Source organism: Ostrinia nubilalis, chromosome 2 (assembly GCF_963855985.1).
Source record: "Ostrinia nubilalis chromosome 2, ilOstNubi1.1, whole genome shotgun sequence".
NCBI lineage: Eukaryota > Metazoa > Arthropoda > Insecta > Lepidoptera > Crambidae > Ostrinia > Ostrinia nubilalis.
Genome location: NC_087089.1, coordinates 16,921,130 through 16,945,839, shown reverse-complemented (window position 1 = coordinate 16,945,839; position 24,710 = coordinate 16,921,130). Strand labels below are relative to the sequence as shown.

General features: G+C 35.3%; 1 protein-coding gene across 1 annotated transcript in view; it reads right to left on the bottom strand.

Moving 5' to 3' along the window:
* Positions 1 to 3,635: 3,635 nt before the first annotated feature.
* LOC135085687 (inactive ubiquitin carboxyl-terminal hydrolase MINDY-4B) overlaps positions 3,636 to 24,710 on the bottom strand; it is a 45,771-nt gene continuing 24,696 nt past the window's right edge. The window contains exons 11-14 of the mRNA XM_063980498.1: positions 8,008 to 8,145; positions 6,915 to 6,994; positions 6,396 to 6,530; positions 3,636 to 3,807 (exon numbers count right to left, since the gene is read on the bottom strand). Of these exons, the coding sequence (XP_063836568.1) occupies positions 3,741 to 3,807; positions 6,396 to 6,530; positions 6,915 to 6,994; positions 8,008 to 8,145 (420 nt within the window). The 3' untranslated portion in view covers positions 3,636 to 3,740. The remainder of the gene's footprint in view (positions 3,808 to 6,395; positions 6,531 to 6,914; positions 6,995 to 8,007; positions 8,146 to 24,710) is intronic.

Here is a 24,710-nt window from a genome sequence, read left to right as displayed (position 1 = left end):
AAGCGGTGTTTTTGTATGTAATTTGATAGATTTTTGACGTTTGTCAAAGTTAGAGTAAGATGGTGCAACCCAGCCTTAGTGGTATAAAGAACACCTTCGTGATTCAAAATGAAGGTATAGGTATAAATACGACATCGTGCATGAGTTCTATTTCACTCCCCCACGAAATCCACTTAAACTGCAGTTAAAAAATCGTCAAGATGAGGCGAAGAATCCTTCAGTGGATTGAGAGCGTGGCTACGACGTTTTTGATAAATTACTTTTATTGGTACATTTGTCACTGGGCCCATCAATCATGCTCACCAATATCACCTTCGAATAGGGCGACCAGATTGATGTTACAAAAGTATCTTGGAAGAAAAAACAATTGGTCTTACAATGACGAAATGAGAACGAACGAAAGACTATACTTAATAGGGCCGCGAACTATGTAGGTAGGTACTTTACGATAGGAATCTTAGATTTTATTAAAATAGTACCTACTTAGCCTTGTTTGATGGATCCACACACAAAGCGAACTCAAATACAAGGCTCTGTTTGACTTAGATAATTTAAATATTAGAGTGGTACATGACGAAAATCGTAGTCTACCCAGAAAAAAAAATACATTAAAAAGGCTATATTGTCTTTATCGTTTGGCAACCCTACTCACACTAACTTTCGAATCGGTCTTAATCACAGCAGCGCAAAGTTGAAACTCCAAAAGCATCTTTAGGCAGTGTCCAAGATCTATATCGGATCCCAAATTGATCCGGAATCGCTTTGCAATCGGATACGTATTATGAGGATCAGTTGATTCGATAATAATAGCCTTGGATAGTGCTTGAAGTGGTATTGGATACGAATTTAGCCCTATTTCGTAATAGTTTTTGGGATTAAAATATTTTATTGATAATTAGCGTTTAAGTACAGACCACGGAACATCAAGGTAAAGATTATAGTTCCTTCATTTGTTTCAGCCAAATAGCGTCCATTGCTAGACAAAAGCCTTCTCTAAGCATTTACAGAAATAAAACAATTTAATGTAACTACACAAGTATATTTCTACTACACACAAGCTATAACAACATTTACACGATAAAAGCCCTCTATATTAACGTATCAATTCGACTTTATACCCTGACAATTCTAAGGCAGAGTACACACTATGAGGTGTAACACATTAAGTATCTGGTGATCCGGTACGTATCATTATGTAAGTGAATACGTCGATCCAAAAATAGACGCGCGTAGAATTTTTTTTAAATTCGTAGTGAAATTGTATTATGCATTCTTGTGCCAACGTACTTGATAGGTAGATACATAAAAATTACACGGTCTGGATGTCACTGAGCCTGCCAAGGTAGTCAGTTTCATGCCATCCTTCGAAAAAGGGCAGTCTTATTGCTAATCCATGTCTTTGATAAATAGCCACGATAGCCCAATGGTGAAGTGGTCGGACTGGCCGACTCGAGATCCGAGGAACGCGGGTTCCAATCCCACCGCCGCTCGACTATTGAGTGAGTGGTGAGCCCACTCATAACATAAGCTTATTTTAGCTTAAAACGAGGGGCTAATAGGACTATTAGTAATTTGGGCAATACAATTTGCAATAATCATTTATAAAAAAAAATCTGGTAGTTCTAGCTGCTCGAATACTGTATCTTTATGACACAGTGAGTACGGCTGCATTGTGTTAAATTGTAATGTTTAAAAAATCATAAAAAAATACTAACTTGAATCTATTTGTGTTACATACGGATTTTTATGTCTGAAATAAAAAGGATTTCATTTCAATTTACGTATTACATCTCATAAGTGAGTACCATGCTTAACATTAACCTACATCGAACTCTGAGCACCAAACCTTGTTTTTCCTTTTAATATTGTATTATTCTCTGATAATATTTTCATATTACCTGGACAATCGTATTACGAACACCAATTACCTTTATTCATTTCTACAATGTTATTTTAAAATTCTGACTCTCTAGAACGCACAAATTTTTATTTAGTGTCTATTTCTGTGTAATTTTGCATTTATAAAACAAGTGGGAGTATTTTAAATAATCTATCTTGGAAGCGTTAAATATTTATTTCGACTAGGAATTACTGTGCACTTTAAAACTTGTTGTACCTACGAGTATATTATTTTTTAATGGTGGTTTAATTTTATCCTGAATTTCACAAACTATAAACACTATTTTATTCTTGGCATTGTGCATTTAAAGATACGTTGACCAAAACAAAAATTTGGGGGAGAAACCAAAAACTATTTTCAAATGTTTTTTTAATATAGCGTTAGCCCAAATACTACAGATTGTGTTACACAGTATAGAATCGCTACATGCTGCACGGATTTAACAGTAATATGCAAAAAGTCAGACCGTTGACAGGCGTCTACGCACCGGCTGATAATTTTTATTATTTTCGGTGTTTTTTTTAAAGAATATTGGTGATTATTTTTATTAATATGGATAGTAAATAAATGTTTCTTGATGATAGTGCTGTTTTTTCATCCCAAAACTTGTATAATTATTCTTGTACGATGCGGATTGTCCGAATGTATCTCCAAATGCACATCGTCAGATACGTAATAATTTACTTTCAATTTTGAATGTATCTTTAAAGACACATTGCCAGGTTCTCGTTGACTTTATTTTATTACTTTTTCATAGATTTTATCGCATAAAAAAGGGATATGTTATTAGTTATTAATATTTAAAGCTCTAAAATAAAATATGCTGATTTGAGTTTTAATTCATTTACTAAACAATCGTTGTGTTTTGGACAACTTAGTGCTGCAGCAACAAAATCAGGCGCGCAAAATGCTGCTTATGGCTCCAAAATCTCGAACCAGGTCGAAAGTCAGTAGCGGTGACACTTCAGTTGATGAATTAGAAGCCGCACTGAGCCTCCTGATTCTCTTGGGTGGTTTTCTTCCTACTCCAACCAACCCAAATCACCCCAAAAAGCGATCAGTCTGTCCAGGCTGCTGCATGCTTCTGGTTATAAAGCTGGTGATTGAAGAATTTTAGCCAGTTCGACTGCTGCATAGTTTCCCTGAGAGTTCCAGAAATCCATTTCCGCTATCTTGCGTTTCCACTGTACGTTGGACATCTAATTATCTTCAATCAAAGACGTGAACACAGTTCGGTACCAGTTGGCATCAATACCCCTCGTATTTCTTTAATGGTCTTGCAAGATTCCCATGTGTTCTATCTGCATTTGCTTCTCCTGGATGGTAAGAGGGGTCTGAGTTTCAGGAGGTACTCCAACGACGCTTATGGAGTGGTGGTCATACATCCAAATGCAGCTATACTTGCAAGGCGTTACAGACTTTGAAGTGTTTTTTTTTACTTTGTTTTCAGTTTTTTGTAAAAGATATTTATTTTTTATTTATAAAATAGTGAATAGCTTAAGGTTTTGTAGTAATTTTCATTTAAATAACTAATTTCTACTAACAAATAAACCATGTTTTAATTTACTACAAAGCTGGCAATGTGCACTTAAAGATACATACTATATTTCCAAAACTACATACCTAAGATTTTTTTTCGTATTTTTTACATGATTTTTAGTCGTCATAAATCCAATATTTATAGTGTAAATCACAAATATTAACCAAAACCGTCGTTGCCAAGTATAGGGTTAAACATAGATTAAGAATTTATTATGTTGTAAAGCGTTACTATCATAGACACTGAGGAATACATTGAACTAGTTGATCATTTTTCAGTTTGCAAAATAAGTAGAGCTATTTATTGAAGCGGTTGTTCTCCCACATACGGCGCAGCTCCCGTCCATGTAATTTTCGCGTCTTGCCACCTGTAAGAGAAAAAGTAATAATAACTGACGATGGCTCTTCAAAATACACTCTACTTCTTTTTATCCTAGGTACCATTTTTTACACGACAGCACGTCATGATAAATACTGTAGCATCTATAGATGTAGGATTGTAGGTACCTAACTAATAGGGAAAACGTGCAACATGGAAGGCATTGGGGGAGGCCTATTTTCAGCAGTGGACGTCCTATGGCTGAGATGATGATGATGATGATGAACTAATAGGGGCGATTTTGCAACAATAATCTAGTCTATTGAGCTGTCTATACGTAATCACTCTTTTACTCCTTGACTTTGAACCTGGTTTCTGCTTTGAGGAGTTGTTAAGTGAAAATAATACAATAAATATTTAACAGTGACCAACAAACGTAAATTACAGTTTTTAACCGTTAAAATTCCACGGACAAGTTGTAACTCGTTTAGCGGCAGGTATGTATCGATCTGCGTTATCTGCCACATCCTCCGCAGGTGCGTGAAATGGGCGGGATAATAGTGTTGTTCGGTACTAATTTGTCGATAGTCGATAGTCGATTACTGTGACATTTGTATCGTATTACGTCCGATTTTTCCTTTGATCCCTCGCGTTGTTATCTCGGGTGCAAAGAAGTAACCGCATGTGTGTGTAACTGTGTATACTTTGACTGACACTATTATAATACTAAAACTGTGAACGAAGAAAAGCCCGCTCAGTATTTATTTATCCAGTTAAGTTAAATATTATGTGCAAGCTAAAAATTTTAAAAATCTTTTTGGGCATCAGTAGTCTTCCTGAAAAATACTTTCATTCTGTTTTTCCACAATTATGCATCTCAAAGTATCATATATCTTTTGTCATCTACATAACTGTTTACTGTTTAACAAAGTTATAGTAGCATCGATAATTATCGCCCTTTCTCTCCACTAGCGAGCTATAACAAAGCAACCCATAAATTGTGCACCATGTATATTTGTGTACTTTGTGTAGGTATGTGAACCTTTTATCAGAAAAAAAAACTGAAAAAATCCTATTGTGTGGTTCGTAACGTTATACGGAAAAGTGGTATAAATTGTCGAATCAGTGTGTATTTAATGAAACACGTCTGACATTCTGCTAATAAAAAAGATAGTGTATTATGTACAATTTGAATACGTTGAAGTAAAACCCAATAAATTCTACGATTCGGTAAATCACTTTGAATTGAATAATATGAGGTTATACCTAACAAGATTTGACCCTAATACCAAAACCGAAAATACGATTTCTGCTCCAGACAATTGAATTTTTATTCTATCTAGTTACAACTTGACTTGTATAACACCTAGTAAAGATAATAAGATAGCTAGAAAACGTTTACTAACATTACTGCAAATAATAACTGCTGTTATAGTCGGATACAAATTGACATAGCTGCAAAAATAAGTATCTTTACTGATGAGTCTATTAATTTTGTAAATTAATAGCACATTAATTAATTGCATACTTCTAACCAGCCAATCTGAAAATCTATGGGATTCATCTATGTTTAGCTCTGATCATCCTGTGGCTGAAATTATGATGATGAATGTATACGTTAATCATCATAATCAATAATTTTGCACAGTCTTACTTTCTCTGCTTGACCTGTGATTGACTGGTAGGGTATGCCCCCCGGCATTAAGTTCGTTACTTGTACCAGGCGACGGTACATCAACGTTAAGAGTAGGCGCACACCGTTGATTTTTAGTTGGCCGATAGTTGTGCCCAATTTTAAATTGTATGAAGAATCGGCCAAATCGAATCGGCGTAGTGTGCGCACTCCCATACATTGCCCATACTGATCAACTGCCCTTTGTTTGTCACCTGTCATCCGCTTTGCAATAGAGGGAAGTCGAACCTTAATTTCGAACTCCTCCTATGTTCTTCTGATTAATTTCGTTGCGGGTCCAATGACAGTTTAACTTTCCCCCGGGACAAACTTGACCTTCATTGGTTGGGTTTTTGTGGCGGTCAAGCTGTAGATCCTGGCTACACAGGAGTTGCAGTGGTGGGAACGAGAGGTGGGAATAGTCCCGTTTTGATCAACTGCCCGACTAAACTATCGGCCGACGAAAAATCAACGGTGTGCGCCTGCACTAACACTTTATGAGCGATTTGGCAGCAAAAATTTATAGCCTGATGTGCTGTCATCTAATAGAATAGAATAGATACCTTTATTCAGCATATAACATTTATGTGCATATGTCGCAGTAAGATAGTTATAGCCGTAATATAGTTATATCCCTAGGGATATAATTATATACCGTAACATAGTTATACGAAAGCGATTCATTACTATCTCACTAGGAATATAGTTATAAAACGGCCCAAGTTTAGTGATAATACTTATATTACTAGATTAAGTTCAGTGTAATAAATATATTACTTGATAAAGCTTAGTTAAATAGAAATCTACCATATACAGTGTGTTTGGGATAGGGCTAGCGATAATTTATGGCGATGTTGTGATGTCAATTTAATCGAAAAAAATGCCCCCATATGTGGGCCCACCCCCCTCCTCTTTGAATGGGGGATTCATCACCTTACGTGTAAAAAAGATTAAAAAATAAATACTTGGTATGGATGAGCTTTTCCAATGGAGTGGCACTGATGTCGTCATTCCTCAGGGTTCCCACGTCATCATGGGCACGGGTATCTACATTTAGGAGGACATTACAGCCTCCGCAGGTGTAGTACTGGATATCAAATCTGAAACATACGTACGAATGTCACAAGTTAGAAGGATTAGGGTTGGCTCCAGTAGATAATGCACGATCCTGCAAAACTGGACTGTCGTGTAAAAACACATAATTTGTATGTGTTCGAAAGACGAACGGATCGGTATTTTGCGGGACGAATGTTTGCACCGGTTCGTGTAAACGTCAATATTCAAACTTAGGATCCTGTAAAAACAGTTCCTGCAAAAAACGGGATGTCTCTAATCATTTAATCAACCGTTACAATAACACTAAAGCGCATAAGTGAGTCGGTTCCTACGAAGTAACGTGGACAAAATACAAATAGTTTTAGTTATGAATTTTTGCCAGAAATATTACGATGAAAATTGTTTTTGCTTGACAGACCAATATTTACCTCCTCTCAGCATGATAGTTTCTCAGTAGTTCTCGATTAGTGTTGAATAGAACACCAAAATGGCCGGAGCAGCTTGTCACCTACAATATAAGAAGTTTTCTGTAACAACTGTTTACGTCATAACTGCAAAATATAAGTAAAATTTTATAAAAAAAAATAAAACCGACTCCAAAAAACCTACACTAAAAAGTAGAAAAATAATTACTAATTACCTACTTATTTATTAGGACGAATTATTAATATTTATGTAGGTATACCATGATTGATACTTCTGGAGTCGGTGCCAAGATTATGAAACATGTAAAGTTTGCCTGCTGCTACCATGTGCAACGACAGACGATTTTTGGAACTACTTCTTTACTTTTCAACTGACTTCAAAAAAAGGAGGAGGTTCTCAATTCGACCCGTATGTTTTTTTTTTCTATGTTTGCTACGCGATAACTCCGCCAATTATGAACCGATTTGAACAAATCTTTTTTCGGCGTATAGGTAATACCTCAAGAGTGGTCCTATTTAAATTTAATAATAAAAAAAAACAACCCCCAAGGGTGGAAAATTGGGGATGAACTTTTTTATACGCAATATCTCCGTCGATTATAAACCAATTTGAACGATTATTTTTTTGTTGAATAGGTATTATCAAAAGGATGGAAAATTGGGGATGAACTTTTTAGGTTGCCGATATGGTAACCTGTATTTTGTAGAGAATATTATTTTACACTTGACATGAAGAATATACTGCCTACCTTCAGTGGTAACACCAAAGTAATAATTAGTTAACTAAAAAGCAAGAAATAAGTTAATTTTTATAAAAAAAAAACCGACTCCAAAAAACATACACTAAAAAGTAGAAAAATAATTACTAATTACTTATTTATTAGGACAAATTAATATTTATGTATACCATGATTGATACTTTTGGAGTCGGTGCAGGCAAACTTCACACGTTTCATAATCTTGGCACCGACTCCAAAAGTATCAATCATGGTATACATAAATATTAATTTGTCCTAATAAATAAGTAGTAATTAGTAATTATGTTATATTACAATTTGTCTTTTCTTACTGCCTGACTCCAATAAAATATTCTTACCCAGATAGGCAGAGCCGGAGTCTTCAACCTCGAACCTGGATACTGTTTGTTCAAATTGACCTTCCCAGACTCGTCGCCTCCATACCACACCAACAATCCCACAGGACTTCTGGAGAGTACGCCGAATTGTGGGAGAGCCTATAATTCAAATTTATCATCACCATCATCATCATTTCAGCCACAGGACGTCCCGTGCTGAACATAGGCCTCCCCCAATGATTTCCCCGTCACTTAGTATCGGCTTGCATCCAGCGCCTCCCTGCTATCTTTATAGTACGCCAATGGGGCAGCAAGGTTCTGGAGTTGAGGCCACGTGCCGAAAAACGCAGTGTGGGATAAAATGGACCGACGACCTCAATTCAAATTCAAAAATGATTATTCTGCCTTATCTATACCTACTTATAATAAATCTGTAGAGAGGTCAATTCTGTACATGAAATATATTTTCAAAATAACTATCAGGGGGTGATTAGTGATCGATACTGATGGCAAAAATGCAATCAGTAAAATGTGTGTCTGTCTGTCTGTCTGTCTGTCTGTCTGTCTGTCTGTATGTTCCTTATAGAAACAAAAACTACTCGACGGATTTTAACGAAACTTGGTACAATTATTCTTCATACTCCTGGGCAGGTTATAGGATACTTATTAATTCCCACGGGAACGGGAATTAGCGGGAAAATCCTTTTGTATGAAAAATCTATACCGCTTAAGTTAGACGCTTGAAATTTGGCATGCAGGTACCTTAGTAAACTTAAAGCTTAGTTACAACAGGATATTGCAAAATTCCCACGGGAACGGGAGTTAGCGGGAAAAAACATTTGTATGAAAAAATCTAAACCGCGTTAGATAGATCAAGGGGGTAAAACGGGATCCACGCGTACGAAGTCGCGGGCGGCCGCTAGTTTATATTAATATCGTACATAAGCTAGACAGTGGGCCTATAAAGAGAACTTAACAGAACGTGAAATTTGTATATTTTTGTTACACGTGCTTTTTACGTGATCAACGTGAGCTCTGTCACGCACACGTGTTTTGTATTATAGGAGTAATATATAAATACTATTTATTGAAGTATATTTTTGCTATTTACTATAGTTACGTACTTAATGGAACGTGAAATGAGTCTATGTGACAGACGTGTCTTACGTGAGCTTTTAGTCACGTACTCGTGTTTTGTGTAACATAATATTTAAACATATTTTGCTACGTGTAACTATTTACAGAAAAAAGTGTTTGGAGTTCATGAATATAATTACGCTATTATTTACATAGGTTCATAAATTAGATAAATCTTTATTTGTCAAACTTTGCGTTTTGAATTATACCTACTCGTACAAAGTTAATATAACATTTGAAGAGTGGACAATGAATATCTGTACAAAATATTTAATAAAAACGTTACTTTAAAATTCAATTAAAAGTAGATAACTACTGCTGGAATAATAAATCTGTTTCGTTGGTGTAGGAGATTGGGATAGGAACGGGATGGGATACCTTCGATTGAGCAGACTCCACAGGACGGTCCAAGCTTGGTTCTTCTTTCACTTTCACAAACACTTGAATTTTTATTGAGATGAGTTTAGCGCGCGATTTGGGTTTATTTGAATTGGTTTATTTTGGATACTTATTTAGTATTAACGCCCAGATAGGTAGGCGAAGCGGCGCGTTGCGATGCGAGAGCGAGACTGAAGGTGGGAGGGAGAGGATAGGAAAAAGGACTGTCAGAATGAGTGATAGAATAGTGTGACATGAGTTCGAAATGTATGAGGTTTTAATGCTGGCGCGTACAACTCCCCCGGCCTAGAGGTCTTCCTCTAGATTGAGTAGCGTTTGTAAAAAAAAAGTTAAAAACGTAAAAAAACATGCGTTAGAGAGAACTAAACGAGTTAAATTAGCGTTAAAGTTGTGTTAAATTAAAGTTAAGGTTAAAATAAAGTTAAGAACATTATTTGAGTTACTGTAAAGGAAGAGGACAAACTCTAACTACAGGCCGAACATAAGTACCGGTTGCAGTGCGAATCTTTAAGGTGCGAATGATTTTGTCCTTTCCGGGATATACTTCCACAACCACACCCAATGGCCAACAAAGAGGATGCGCATTGTCATCTTTTATAACAACAACAGAGCCCACATCTATCGGTTTGGTCACCGTATTCCACTTTTCACGGCGTTGTAGAGAAGTTAAATACTCCTGACTCCAGCGACGCCAAAAGCTTTGCACTAATTTATTGACTAACTGATAACGCGTTAACCGATTGTCAGAAATATCAGAGACATCCTCTACTGGTAAGAATTTCAGTGGAGTTATATTGAGAAAGTGATTGGGAGTGAGAGCGGATATATCAGATGGGTCAGAGCTAAGAACACACAATGGTCTACTATTCAATAAGCCTTCTATTTGTACAAGTACAGTGTTGAACTCTTCGTATGTTAACACTTGAAGACCAATAACTTTATAAAGATGCGTTTTTACATAACGAACATTTATCTCCGTGATGCCGTTAAAGTGCGGACCATATGGTGGACTATGAAGAAACTTAATGCGTTGTTCAGCCAAATGTGAACTTAAATAATTTTTGTGAGAGTCAGATTCTAAAAGAGCGTAAATTTCGTCAAGCTTGCGTTTAGCGCCAATGAAGTTAGTACCTCCGTCGCTATATATCATGGAAACGGGGCCTCTTCTACAAATGAATCGACGAAAAGCGGCGAGAAATAGATCAGAGCTTAAGTCTGAAACTAACTCTATGTGTAGAGCCTTAGTTGTAAGACAGCAAAATAAACAAATATAAGCCTTCTGGCTTTTAACACCTCTGCGGCGAATGTGAGTAATAAAGAAGGGACCTGCATAATCGACCGATGTATAAACAAAGGCTTTAGCTTCTGAAACGCGAAATGATGACAAGTCGCCCATAAGAGGGTTTGTAGATTTAGGGTTTAAACGAAAACAGATATTGCATTGATGCACTCTTTGACGTACTAAGTTACGTGCGGAAAGTATCCAAAATTTCTGTCTAAGCAGACTGAGTAGAAGTGAAGGACCAGTATGTAAATTACATACATGAAAGTAATCAACTAAAAGTTGAGTGAAGCGATGTTTAGGCGATAGAATGATTGGATGCTTTTGTCCATAGTTGAGTTGAGAGTGAGTGAGTCGACCTCCGACACGAAGTATATTATCAGAGTCAATGAAAGGGTTAAGTTTGAGAAGCGATTTGTTAAAGGGTTTATTATTTTTAATTGCGTGCATATCTTGAGTAAAAAATAGTGCCTGTATATGGCGTACTAAATAGAGTTCAGCGAGTTCTAAATCAGAGGATGTAACCACTCCGTTTGAACGTAGTATTTTAGCGAAGCGTAACACGTACACAGTAGCGCGTAATAATTTTGGGTACGTGGAAATGCGATCAATTAATCGATCGAAAAAGTGAGAGTTCGATTGAGAGTTTGTCTCTGAAACAAGAGCGATAGTTTTCTCTTCCAGTCGAACACTGTTAGATGAAACTTGAAATGGCTCGATAGGCCATTGCGAGATTGGCTGAGCTGTCCATTGAGGAGAGTGAAACCAATTTAATTGATTTAATAATGCTTTAGGAGTTACAGGTCGCGATATTACATCTGCAGGATTTTCATTTCCATTAACATGATGCCAAATTTTTGCGTTGAGTTTCGAATTAATTTCAGTAATTCTATTCGCAACAAATGTGTGAAATTTGTACGCGGGAGAATGTATCCACGTGAGAGTGACAGTCGAGTCTGAAAATGCGTAAATTGAGTTAACAGGATAACGATTCTCTATACTATCGCGAACCGATAATAAAAGATTTGTCAAGAGCAGCGCTGCGCACAGTTCAAACCGCGCAAGAGATATTTTCTTTAAAGGCGCGACGCGCGATTTGGATGCGATAAGAAAGACTTCACCGGGTGAATCTGCATCAGAGCTCACGCGCACATAAACTACAGCTCCGTAGCATACTTCGCTGGCGTCCGCGAAGCCCATGATAGTGACGTGACAACCCGCGGTGATTCCTATATGACGAGATATTTTTAATTGCGATAAATAGTTAATCTCACTATCAAACCGATTCCATTTATTTTTTATTGAGTCTGGAACTGGCTGATCCCATTCAAGTTCGCGCTGCCAGCATTCTTGAATTAAAAGTTTGAGAAACGCTGTCACAGGGCCTAGAAAACCCAAAGGGTCGAATAATCTAGCGGTTGCGGAAAGAATCGTGCGTTTTGTGCATTGGTCAGAGTTAGTAGAGTTAATTTTGTAAAGAAAAACGTCATCATTAGGTTGCCACTGCATGCCTACGATTTTTGTCGTAATTTCTGAGTCAGTGTCAAAATCGACGAGCTGTGGATTTTTATGCGAATCGGGAATCTTATTTATAAGCTCAGGGTTGTTCGAGATCCACTTAACCATTTTAAACCCCCCGGCCATGAACATCTTAACCATTTGATGGTAAGATTGTTCAGCTTTTTCTAACCCGTCCATCGATGAGACATAATCGTCCATATACATACAGGATTGAGCTTCAGACGCGGCGATAGGATAATTCGCGCGCTCGTCCTCAGCGAGTTGGCGAACGACACGCATAGCGAGGTACGGCGAGCTAGAAACGCCAAAAGAAACCCTATTGTATTGATAAGTATCAATCGGTGATTCAGGATCAAATCGAAATAATATGCGTTGAAACGGGTGGTGATTTTGATCAAGCTTTACACAGAAATACATCTTTTCAATATCAGCAGATAAAGCGACTGAGAAAATGCGTAAGTTAATTAAAAGATCAAAAATATTACTTTGTAAGTTTGGGCCAGTGTAAAGAACATCATTTAACGACTTTCCAGAGGTTGTTTTACAACTTGCATCTAAAACGACTCGAGTTTTTGAAGTGAGTTTATCTGGTCGGTATACTGCATGATGAGGTATATAATAATTTGGAGTATTTTCCTCTGAATTCGATGCGTTTTCAACTTTTGACAGAAAACCGCGATCGATACAGTCTTGAATATTTTCATTATAGTTAGTGCGTAAGCCCGGAGTTGAGTCTAACTTTTTCTCTAAGTTATAGAAGCGACGCCTAGCAGTAAAGTAAGAATCGCCGAGTTCTGATGGGTCGAGTTTAAATGGCAAAGAAACGGTATACGTCCCAGAGTCGTCGCGAGAATGAGTTGATTGGAAAATGTTTTCACATATTTCGTCGTCAGGGCTGATGTGTCTCTTAGTAGGTACACTTTCAAGCTCCCAAAAGCGTTGCGTGAGTGATTCTAATGAGTGCAAGTCTACATTGCAAAAGAATGCTTTATTATCATTGCGTGAATGAGCTGAGTAGCACTGAGCGCGTCCCATAGCGAGATATCCGAGCGTGGTTTCGATGGCGATGACAGAGGATTGCGGTGAAGTTATTTTATTACTACCTAAAAGAAGCGGGAATATCTCATTGCCTAACAAACAATCGATTTCAGCAGGGATATCGAAGCTGTCATCAGCCATAGGAAGACCTTGTAAATGCGATAACTGGGTTATGTCAACCCTTACATTAGGTAAATAATCGGTTATTGTATCAATGACGCGTGCGTTAATTGTGTATTTACACCTGGGATCAAAGCGTGAGGCAATTGTGAAAGATACATATCCTAGCGACACACTTTCAGACTGACCTATGCCCTTAATAGTGGTAGGTAGCGGATTGACTTTTAAGTTCAGTCGCGCACAACATTTATTTGTGATAAAGTTGCTCATCGAACCTGTGTCTAGAAACACGCGTAATTTTTGACACGTCTTATTATTGTCATAAGTATACACTGACGCGGTGGGTAATAAGACCGTGGTACTAGATTCATCAGCGATCGACGGCGTGACTGCAGAGAGAGATACATTGTTGGTTGGCATCGATTGCAACGGCGGCGTGACCGGACCGGGCGCGGACATGGACGCGTCGGTCGGCGAAAGCGTCGCGCTGCAAGTCAGCTGTTGTGACGTCAGTAGGTATGTATTGGGCATTCTAATTCACTTTTTTCTTCACCATTCGCTCTCTTCGATCGCTCATTCGAAAAAAGTGAATTAGTCATGCCCAATACATACCAAACGATTGTAATAATCAGAAAACATATCCATGATTGCTTGAACTACAATGCATGGATTCTGCGCACCTTATTATACTTACCAGAGCTAATGAACTTCTTTAAACTGAACTATTTAAATGTTTTAACGCGATGAATATTGTCATTATAATTAAGCTATTGCAGCACAGCGGACCTTTTAATTAGATAAATGAAGTTCCTGAAGCAAAAAGACTCGTTAAAATTAGAATGTGTTGGTCCTGTGTCATCAACTGTACCAAAACGTCATGGTAAACTATTACCTAACACTATACGCAGCCTTGTTTGTGGTCCATCCAATTGCGGAAAGACAAATTTAGTTATTAGCTTACTGTTACATCAGGATGGTCCGCGTTTTCGTAACCTTTACGTGTATTCTAAATCTTTGTATCAACCTAAATACATATTTTTAGAACACGTGTTAAATAGGGTTGCAGGCATATCTTATTACAAATATAATCATAACAGTGAAATATTGAGCCCGCATGAAGCTTTGCCTGACTCAATTATTATATTCGATGACGTTGCTTGTGAAAACCAAAATAACATCAGGGACTATTTTGCAATGGGTCGCCATAAAAATATTGATTGTTTTTATATTAATCAAACTTACACTAAAATACCCAAACAACTTGTGAGGGACAATTCCAATTTGATAATATTATTTAAGCAAGACGATATAAATTTGAAACATGTTTATGAAGAACATGTAGGATCTGATATGACATGGACTCAGTTCCGCGAAATGTGCTCTACTGTTTGGAGAAAACCTTACAGTTATGTCGTAATCAACAAAGACTGTGAACGAAATAAGGGATATTATAGAATGGCATTCGATACGTTCATAGTAGTCGACTAACAATGGTGGTGTAACATTCATAAATAGATGTTATATTGGTAATTAATCAGTTTCATTTGTGATTTCATGCTGAGTGGAAACTTATTAATATGAACAGAAATTTAAAGGAACAAATTGTTAAATCAGCAAAAGCTGTAAAAAGGAAAGTTAAGATGATAAAAAATGCTAAAAGTGCTAATGACGTTGCTTTGGAAACGATGTTTAAGCCTATTGTTGATCCACTTAATCGATTGGCAAACAAACCTTGTGAAAAACAGAAAATAAACGAAGACGAAACTGAGCAATATCATTCTATAAAAAGAGCTAAGTACAGTGAAAGCGAGTCATCGAACTCCCAAAGCGAAGATTATGAAGAATCTGTAGATGAAGAAGAAAACTCGACAGATGACGTTTTTCGAACATCTGACAAAACCCTCACGACATCGCCACCTGAAGAGCATAACGTGAGCGAGAATTCATTTAAGTCCCTTCAGTCTTCTCCATCAAGTGTTGGAAACGCATCATTATCATGGTCCACGTCATCTGATGTGATGAAAGACGTCCCTTATGGCGTTAGAAATGAACGAGGGAAACTTATGCTTGGAAAATCACGTGTTTACGATGATGGTCGAACACTAAAAATCGGAAATCGAGTCATGGAAAACACTCAAGGTCTAAAGGAATTATTGTATAAAAAGATTCCAAATCTAGATATTGTTTCAAAGGATGATTTGGAAAACTATAAACTTTTACTTATAGACACTAATGCACATAGGCGAAATTGGGATGCATCCAAACCAGTCAATAGTAATAAGGGATTTAAATATACGAATGTAATAAAACCATTATTTAAATTTGCACGAAACGTAACTAGTAGCATGGAAAGCGTTTCACAGGGGCGAGGTATTGATATTTTAAAAAAAGTAAAATCTGATACCGATTTGGTTTATTGGGACGATCCAAACGAATTAGTCGAACGATTAAAATTACTACTCGCATCAAGAGAAGCTGGCAACACTGGAGTAGATAATGAAATTTATGCAATAATCGAGGAACTGTCCGAAGCTGGTATAATAAATGTGAAATATAAACATCATCAATCAGCTTAATACAACAGTCTTAATTGAGCAAAGAAAGCAGAAAGGTTGCAATGAACATTGATAAATTTGGTCATCACGTACATAAACGTTTACGACTATCTGAATTTATTGACACGCTCGCTGAAACATTAGTTAAATCAGATACAGGTGACTTCGATTTGAAATCTTCGCGATTAAAGGGATTACAAACTCCTGAAAATGATGATGAAGCTGTGAATAAGGAATATGTCGATAGATGCATTAAAGAACTTAAAAATGAAATGAAAAAAATTCAAAGTAATTTAAAAATTTACTTAAACAATTTAGAAAAATTAACTTCTAGTAATTTAAGTACATTGTATTACACAAAAAACGAAATCGATCGCATGATTGAAGCAAAAACAAGTAAAAATGAGTAAACTAGACATAGTTAACGAGCTTCACAAAGCAGCGAGACGAAATTTTTTTCGTAGGCATACAATTATAAAAGGAATAGATGATTTATGGCAAGCAGATCTTATGGATTTTAAAAAGTTTTCTCAATTCAATAAGGGATATAAATATATTCTTATTGTAATAGATGCTCTATCCAAGTATGTATGGATTAGTCCTCTTAAATCGAAAACAAAAAAATGTGTTTCGACTGCAATGCAAAATATTTTATTGGATTCCACACGAAAGCCAAAAAATTTGCAAACTGACTTAGGAACAGAGTTTTATAATGATATATTTAAACAATTAATGAAAAAATATAAAATAAACCACTATTCCACATACTCTGTAAAAAAAGCATCTATAGTAGAACGTGTAATAAGAACGATAAAATCTCATATTTACAAACTGTTTAGTTTACATGGACGTTATATATGGCTAGGAAACAATATAAACTCTGTAGTGAAAGAGTATAACAATACTGTGCATAGAATAACGAAATTTAAGCCTGTCGATGTTAATACCTCTAATCATATCTTAGTTAGATCAAACATAATTAAAACCCAAAAACAGAAAAAAAATCTTAGATCAAAATTAAAAGTTGGTGATTTTGTTCGCATAAGTAAATATAAAGGAGAATTTTATAAAGGTTATACCCCTAACTGGTCAACGGAAATTTTTCGTGTAGTAAAAGTTAATCAAACAAATCCTGAAACATATACAATTGAAGATAAACACAGGCAAATAATTTTAGGCACGTTTTACGAATACGAATTACAAAGAACTAAGTATCCCGATCATTATCTGATTGAAAAAGTTATTAAAAGAAAGGGAAGTAAACTTTTTGTAAAATGGTTAGGTTTAAGTAATAAAGAAAACAGTTGGGTTGATAAGAGTGAATTAGTACAGTAAATGTGTATATATATATTAAGCAAACTTATTTTTCGCATTCACTTTAAATTTATCGATGAAGGAAGGCAGTGGTATTATTAATAAGTTAATAGACAATTTACCTTTTGAGTTACATTTACCTGGATATCAATTTTGTGGCCCCGGAACAAGACTTCAGAAAAGGTTGCAGAAAGGTGATCGTGGTATAAACAAATTGGATAACGCGTGTATGTACCACGACATTGCTTATTCAAACAGTGATTTAAACAATCGACACAAAGCCGACTTAGAACTTTTAAATATGGCGAAAAAGAGACTAAATTCAAAAGATGCTGGAAAAGGAGAAAAAATCGCATCATGGATAGTAAAAAATGCTATGAAAGCAAAACTGAAGGCTGGTGCTGGTGTCAAATCGTTTATGTCGGGTGTGAAAAAAATACGATCTCAATTAAAAAAATTGAAATCTATAGACAATCAATCAGCCATTAAATATGCCTATGCGGCAGCAAAGAAAGTATTCACAAATAAAAAAGGAATACGTTTACCACGCCGTATTGCTATTCCAAAATGTGGAGGGCTTTTACCACTTATCCCTATTTTTGCGGGATTGTCGGCTTTGGGTTCTCTGGCTGGAGGAGCTGCAGGTATAGCAAAAGCTGTTAATGATTCGAAAGCCGCTCAAAAAAATCTTCAGGAAGCGGAACGACACAACAGGATGATGGAAGCAGTGGCACTAGGAAAAGGCCTTTACATCAAACCTCATAAGAAGGGAGCCGGTTTATATTTGAACCCTTCAAAAAACTGAGAAAGAGGCTACCCAGACGTGCACTCACCAATCTAGATATTTTAGAACACGCTAACGATATTCCATTCTTTCGAGGTGTTTTTATGAGAGACAAATTACCATCAAAACCTAGAAAAATTGAGTGTGGAATACTAAATTTGGATAGTTCCAAAAACCCTGGAACCCATTGGGTAGCCTACGTCAAGCAGAATAATTACGCTGAATATTATGATAGTTTTGGTAATTTAAAGCCACCATTAGAATTAATGAAATATTTAGATAACTTACCTGTCAACTATAACTATTTACAACATCAAACTTTTGGCACTACAAACTGTGGTCACCTTTGTCTGAAATTTTTAAAAAGTTATTGGAAAAATCATTTAAATATGTAATAAAGTAAATAAAATTGTCAGTATAAACATGTCTTTCACTGTGTCTATCACTGGGAGAGGAGCGTCTTTAATAACAGATTACTCACCACCCTTAGAATTACGCGGAGATTATGAATGTGGACTTTTGTATTTTTCTACTTTTAATTCGATACCTAATATCGATGAAAGAAATAATAAGTTTTATTATGATGAGAGTGAAGTTATCGAAATACCAGAAGGATCATATGAACTTCAAGATATTTGTGATTATTTAAGAGGTCATATTAAAAACGCTGTCTTAAAATTGACTTGTAATAATAACACTTTAAAGACAACCATTTTTTGTTCTAAAGAAGTTCATTTCAACAAAAATAATTAACTTGGTACAGTTTTGGGATTCGGCAAGGAAATAATAAAAGCACATATAAGCACTGAATCTCAGTACCCTGTCAGTATTCTACCTACAACCATCGTGCGCATCGAATGTGATGTGATTAGTGGATCTTTTGTGAATGGAAAAGCAAGTCATATTATTTATGAATTTGTTCCTAACGTACCACCTGGTTATCGGATTATTGAAATACCTAAGAATTTAATATATTTTCCAGTTAATCAAAGTTCAATTACTGCGATTAATATACGTTTACTGGACGGAGAAAATAACCAAATTAATTTACGCGGTGAAGAAGTGCAGTTGTATTTACATTTTAGACCAAAATGATCAATTTCAATAAATACCCAACAACCTCATGCATTCAAGTCAGTCCTAAAAGAACTTCCCGTAAAAGAACACCGGTGCAGCTGAAAAAAAGGCTAACTAAAAGCAATAAGGAATTTTTAAAGTTAATAGGTTTGTTAAAATGAATATTTTAAATATATCTCAACAAACGTCGTACGATAACAGCATTGAAAGTTTTGAATATCACTCATACAAACCGTATGTAACAAGTTTCAACAAGAATGATGAAATAAGAATACCTATAAATCAACAAGACTTGTATGTGTTACCGTCACTCAGCACTTTATATATCGAAGGCAAAGTGAACGTTTACAACAGCAAAAAAGAAAAAGTATCCAGTGTGCATTTTGTAAATAATCCGATATTATTTCTATTTCAAGATATCCGATATGAACTTAATGGAATAGAAATAGATAAAGTTAAAAATGCAGGTATTACAACAACCATGAAGTCATATCTATCCTTGAATGAAAATGAATCCAAAAGCGCGAGAGCTTGGGGATGGTCAACTACAGGCACAACTAATGTTGGCGATGGTACATTCTCTGCGTCTATACCTTTGAACAAAATGTTGGGTTTTGCTGAAGATTATGAAAAAATCATAATGAACTGTAAACATGAGCTAGTGCTGTTGCGAAGCAATACAAATCTCAACGCTTTGAAGTTAAACTCGGGTGAAGTTGTAGAAGATATATTAATTAATAAAATTGTTTGGCGGGTTCCTCATATTAAAGTATCAGACCGTGAAAGAACCAATCTATTAAAACATTTGGAAAAAGATCGAGCTATCACTTTAGCATTCCGCAATTGGGACTTATACGAATATCCTTTATTGCCAAAAACACGTAAACATACGTGGTCCATCAAAACATCATCTCAATTGGAAAAACCGCGATATGATATTATAGCTCTACAAACAAATAGAAAACATAGGAGTGATTTGTCAATGGCCGAGTTTGATCATTGTCATGTGCGTGACATAAGAGTTTTTTTAAACTCATCATATTATCCATATGAAGGGCTAAATGTTAGTTTCTCAGAAGATAAGATTACTTTATTATACGAACAGTACGCAAGATTTCAACAGTCTTATCACGGACGTCGACCAGAGCCGTTGATGAGTTTGAAGGAATTCAGAGACGTAGCTCCTTTATTTGTGATTGACTGCTCACGTCAACACGAAACATTAAAAGGTTCCATTGATGTAAGAGTTGAAATAGAGTCAGATCAAGAAATTCCTGACCAAACGGCTGCTTACTGTTTACTATTAAACGATTGCATATTTGAGTATAAGCCTTTGAGTAATATTGTCAAAAAAATATCATGAACTGTAACACAATATTCTTGGATTTGCAAGGATTTAAAGATAAACATAATAAATTTATAATCAAAGAATTAGCTTTAGCTACTCAACAACATACAGAAATATTTTTAATAAAACCACCATATCCTTTTTTTGCGCTAACTGATGAAGAGAAGCGACATGTGAGGTGGATAGAAAAGAATAGAGGACATCGTTGGAGCGAAGGCATCATTGACTATAGAGAATTCCACAGAATTATAAAACCTCATTTGAAAAATAAGAAAATTATTGTAAAGGGCGAGGAAAAAATTAAGTGGGTCAAAGAATTGAGTGAGCATGAAAATGTACTAGACATTAGCAATCAAAATATTCCTAATTTAAAATGCCTTCATGAACTTTATTCTAAAGATAGTTTTAAAAATTGTTTAAGTCATAGAAATATTAAATGCTGCGCTTTAAAAAATGTTCTGTGTATTAAAAAATGGTGTGTAGACAATAATTTACATTTTGAATAAAAACATGGTGTAAAAAACTTTTGTTTTTTTTTAACTTATGTGTAATGTGTACCTATCAAAATTATTACTAACCTACCTATCGAATTAAAAGATTAGACATTATAAAGAAACACATTAATTATGAAATAAACATTTATTTTATTTTAACATAATATTACGCTTTAATAACATACACTAATAATATTTCAATACATTAATAACTATTATTGTCATTTATTTTCTTACATATTTTTTTTATTACCGTTTCCGTATCGTTCATTATGTCGTCCAAATCGTCTTTTACAACATATTGTGCACTTAACACTACATTTTCTTCATCGCATTCAATGTTCGATGTATCGGGTAATTCTCCACTTATATCGATCACTTTTATCTTGATGAGACGAGTCCCCCTCTGATGCTCGTTGTTGATCACGTACGAAGCTCTGCGCAGCCGAGACTTCTTGCAGCGGTGGCTCCTGCGCCGGGGCTGCCGCTCCCGCGGCACGGGCACGGGCACGGCGGGGCTCGGCTGGTACAGCTCAGGGCAAACTGGCCTGAACGCACTAGCAGCTCCAAATGGGTCTTGTGCGTACTGGTTGAACACAATTTCGCAGTCGGACATTTTCTGTAACAATAAAATAACATAATTATAAAATACGTTACACACATTATTAGGAAAAAGATATTTTTTTTAATAACCTTTTAATTTGAATCAAATTATACTTACAATTTTGTGATGCAATTGCACACCGCTTCAACCGAGCTCGAAAAGTAAATGAATGACAAAAAAATATAATAATCTGATCGGATTCTAATTTCTTGCAAACTTAACATTTTTCAAGTCCAGCTACTAGGGTTGTCAATCTTTTCCATAACACATTCAATAATAAACAGGTACTGAGAAAGTAACGAAAGATTTACTCGTTTTTATATTGGTTAGGATATAAACATTAATAGTTGTAACTACATTTATTTATTTATTTATATTTTAATATCACAAAGTTGGTACATAAGGCATACATCGGGCATTCTCTGCCAGGTAACCTTTGAACTGAACAGAAAAAAAATGTATTCATAACGTCAAAGCGTTGTAAGTAATTATTAGAACCAACCTTCTAAAATTTATATCTGACAACCCTATCGCGCTGCAAACATGCTGGAACTTGCACGGCAATATGACCCCGTTTGTTAACTATTTGCATGATTGCAATTTTTTTACAGGTATGTATTTGTAAAATATTATAATCTAAATGTTTCGTTAACTAGCAGTTCAGGGTTCGATTCCTAGGTTGAGTTTAGCAATATTTTAAAGTTACATTACATAAAAAGTATTAAATAAAACAACAAACGTATTTTAATCTAGTTATTTTATTTTATAGGTAATTTACAATTGTGTTAGCCTAGCCTTAAACTAAGCGCTTGCAATCTAATTAAAACATTTACATAATTAAAATATAAAATAAACTTAATCTAAATATTGTATTGCATGCCCAATCTATTCATAATTATGAATCTAAGAAACTTATTGTAATTACCTAAAATAATCTGGATTTATGGCCCCAAGCCAATGTATCTATATTATTCCTTAATATGATACGTTTATCGTCATTAGATGACAAAACCACTTTATTAACAGATTGAGTAAATATTTGATGTTTGATAGATCTAAAAATTATATTTTTCTTGCGAATTATTTTTTTATCCAACAAAGCTTGATTGTAGTCTTTGAAAAACAACTGCTTTACCACGGGATTTTTAATGCCTTTTGCCTTCTTTATTTCTTTAGTTTTCGTTTTGATACAATATAATTTAGATCTCAGACCAACAAATTCCGTAATAAGTTGTCCGCCTAGTTCGTCTTTAAACAAGCCAGGAACCTTTTTGTTTTGACATATTATACCGTAAGAATTATTTTTTTCGTAGTTGCTTGTATCAAAATAGGTTTGAAAATTATTTTTAAGGTCTTTATATACGTCAGTAGTCTTCACAGAGTAAAGGAAACTATCTGTGTCCGTATAACAAAGTTTCAAATTGCTGCCATAAAACGGTTTCATAACAGAATAATGAAATTGGTACATGTGGCTTTTTGAAATTTCTAACACCGTAAACCCTATATAAATAGGTTTGTTCAATATAACGGACTCTGGTTTCAATTGAACAGCAACAAAATTTTCAGAAAAAATAGTAGAACTATGATAATTTGGACTCGCTATTAATTGTTCTGCAGTGAATTGTTTTTTTGTTTTATTTTTAGTATCAACCCACTTATTGACTAACTTTACATCGAGTCTTTTTTCCGTATCTTCTAAAGTTTTTCCGAAAATACTGTTATTTAGCAACTTAAAGAAATCCTGTTCGAAAGTAGATTTAGCTTTTTGTCGTAATTCTGTATTTAAATCAATGTATTGTTTTAAATAAGGGCTCTGTTTAAATTTTATTACTTTATGAATTTTTTTTAGCTTTAAACCATGAGTTAAACACGTTTTTAAATGTACATAATGGATAACGTAGTTGAATTTATCGTATAAGTTTGGTATTAGTTTCGGAGCTTTTGAACCGGGTGGACAAAATTTTTGAGGGCAAAAGGGTAATTCGTTATGTAAATCGTGTAAATTTTCTGGGTATTCTAAATCTACTTCCAAAATATAGCCTTCCTCAGAATCATCGGGTGTCTCAAGGATTTCACGACGATCAAATTCTGAACTATTTAATAGTCTAAATTCCGAATGTGGTAAATACGAACACATTGCATATCCGTACAAATTATTACAATCTATGTAAAATAAATAGTTATCCGGAGAAGTCGGTTCGTAATCTGATAAATATTTGTTATTTGCTTTTGCATATCTCGTAGAACAGAGACATACTCCTCCGCGAATACCTTTCTGAATTAATCGAATTATTTCCAAGTCCTCGATCAATTCAAGTTTAACGTTCGTTTTAAGAAGCATAGCGTCAAAACTCAAACTTGGGGCTGTAAGATAGAACGAAGGGTCTAAATTGTAATTTGTCTTACACGTGTGGCGAAACTTTTCAAACACATCTGCTAGTAACAATACATCTGATTTCAAATATAAATCTGTGTATTCGCCCAGATTTTTTAAATTAAATTCTTTCCAGACATCATTAGCATGTTTATAATCAGACTCTGAAACAGTAGAATCACTTAAACTTGTATAGAAGCACTGTCGAGGAGGCAGTTCCTTTTCATTGTATGACTCCCAGGTGGACATATATTCATATGGGTACACACCTTTCCGTCTTAACAACTCGAACTTCTCATGTTCAGGAAAGAATTTAAGTAAATGTGCAAAATCTTCTGTATTTAAATTTGAAACTAATTTTTCAAGGCTTGTGCCCAAAAATTTAAAGGAGTCTACAAAACGAACCGCCATATGTTTATTGTCATCTGTCGTAAAAAACTTAGTAAATGATATGTAATTTTCTTTATTTTTAGCTATAACCTTGATGGGTCCTGATGTTTGTCCCAATTGACAAATAAATAAATGGCTATCGTAGCCCGACAAGTTATGAAAAAATACAGGTACGAATTGCGGTAAACGAAAATTAAGATTACAGTAAGAATGTGCCGCACCGCGATACTTGCCTGTCAGGTGACAGTGGTCTTTAACTCTATCGTCAAATAATAATTGATTGCACA